Source organism: Gekko japonicus, unplaced genomic scaffold (genome assembly GCF_001447785.1).
Source record: "Gekko japonicus isolate JY-2015 unplaced genomic scaffold, Gekko_japonicus_V1.1 scaffold3540, whole genome shotgun sequence".
NCBI lineage: Eukaryota > Metazoa > Chordata > Lepidosauria > Squamata > Gekkonidae > Gekko > Gekko japonicus.
The window spans coordinates 1242-2826 of NW_015167642.1; the positions used below are offsets into that span (position 1 = coordinate 1242).

Below are 1585 nucleotides of genomic sequence, written 5' to 3' on the forward strand. Positions count from 1 at the left end.
CTTTATATTCCCATTCATACTACACTTCCACCAGAAATGAGCATTTATGAAATTTCGTCTTCCTTCGCAGCCCCAAATTGGCTCCCGAAAAAGAACTGAATTAAACTAATTCAAGACGGTTTATCAGCTTGACATAGGTTCTCTCTTCGTTACAATACTTGGCAAGCCTTATAGTTCCCAAGAAGTCCCCCAGTCGGCAGCTGCACAGGGCACAACGTCACCTCTCCAAAAGAAGGACTCCATCCCTTCCCTTGGGCTGACCCCTCTGGGGACAGAGGGAGTGGAAGGGACAAACCTCTGTCACGCTCAAGAACAGGGGTGGCGAACACGCGGCTCTCGAGCCGCATGCGGCTCCCGGCCAAAATTAATGCGGCTCTTTGCCTCTTATCATCATTTTGTATATTGTGGCTCTGTCGCGTTCCTCCTTGGTCTTGGGGGTGGCGCCCCCAGTGGCCGTTGTGGCACGACGTGAGTGGGCCCCGTGAGGAGCGGCGTGGCTCTGGAGGCGAGGGTTTGGAAAAGACGGGGTAGAAGAGGACCTCAGAATGGCAGGGGGCGGGGTTGACGTCACCCCGAGCGCCCCTCTGCCGAATCTCCCGCACGACCTCTGGCACGCTCCACTTCCTTTAGGAGGTGCGATTGTCAGAAGAAAATAAAAAAGTTTCAGTTTTGTTTTTGCATGTGGATGGGTATTCTGTTTGTAATAATTGTTTAGATACACTATATTTTTAATATGCTAGTTGTGATAATTTCATGCCAAGTAAAAATGTCCATAGTCATATTTTATGTTCCTAAAGTAATAGAATGACTTTCAATCTAGAAAAGACAAAAGAAATGCTAATGTAGCATTTTTTCAATTTTTCCGAAAATTTCCGTTTTTTCCCGAAAAAAAAAAACCGGGAAAAAAGCGGGTTTTTTTCCGCGCTTCAAAATTTCCGGAAATTTTACATCTCTAGGACAAACCTCTGTCACGCTCAAGAAGAAGAGGAGATTGGATTTATACCCCGCCCTTCACTACCCAAAGGAGTCTCAGAGCGGCTTACCATCTCCTTTCCCTTCCCCTTCTCACAACAGACACCCTGTGAGGAAGGTGGGGCTGAGAGAGCCCTGACAGAAACTGCTCTTTTTCAAGGACAGCTCTGACAGAACTATGGTTTGCCCAAGGTCATCCAGCAGGTGCAAGTGGAGGAGTGGGGAATCAAACCCTAAAACTGGCTCTCAAGAGACACAACCGGAGCGGGAGGAGAGGAAATGAGGCTTACCAGGTAGAGGACTCTGTACGAATGCCCGGTCAGCTTCGCTACTTGAGTCAAGGAGGGGTACTTCCATACAAGAATCTGGTTCTGCGAGTATCCGTGAGTGCTCACCTGTCGAGAGAAAAGGGGGCTCTGGTGAAGGATCTGCTGCTGTCCTGGGAAGGAAGAGACAGTGGAGGGAAGGAAAGGGCTTGGACAGCCACCTCCCGCATCCCTCCCTCAAAGCAGGTATCCCGCAGAACTGGTATAGCGGTGGGTGCAGAAGCATGCGCTTGCCAGTCCAAAGTAAATTCAAGAACGTATTTATGCACACGTGGGGTGGGCGGTCT

The 1585-nt window shown here is 49.3% G+C and overlaps 1 protein-coding gene across 1 annotated transcript in view; it reads right to left on the reverse strand.

The window, feature by feature from the left end:
• FZR1 (fizzy/cell division cycle 20 related 1) overlaps positions 1–1585 on the reverse strand; it is a gene marked incomplete at its 3' end in the record, with an annotated part of 34230 nt that overhangs the window by 744 nt on the left and 31901 nt on the right. Inside the window, exon 12 of the mRNA XM_015414078.1 lies at positions 1263–1367. Coding sequence (XP_015269564.1) covers positions 1263–1367 — 105 coding nt within the window. The remainder of the gene's footprint in view (positions 1–1262; positions 1368–1585) is intronic.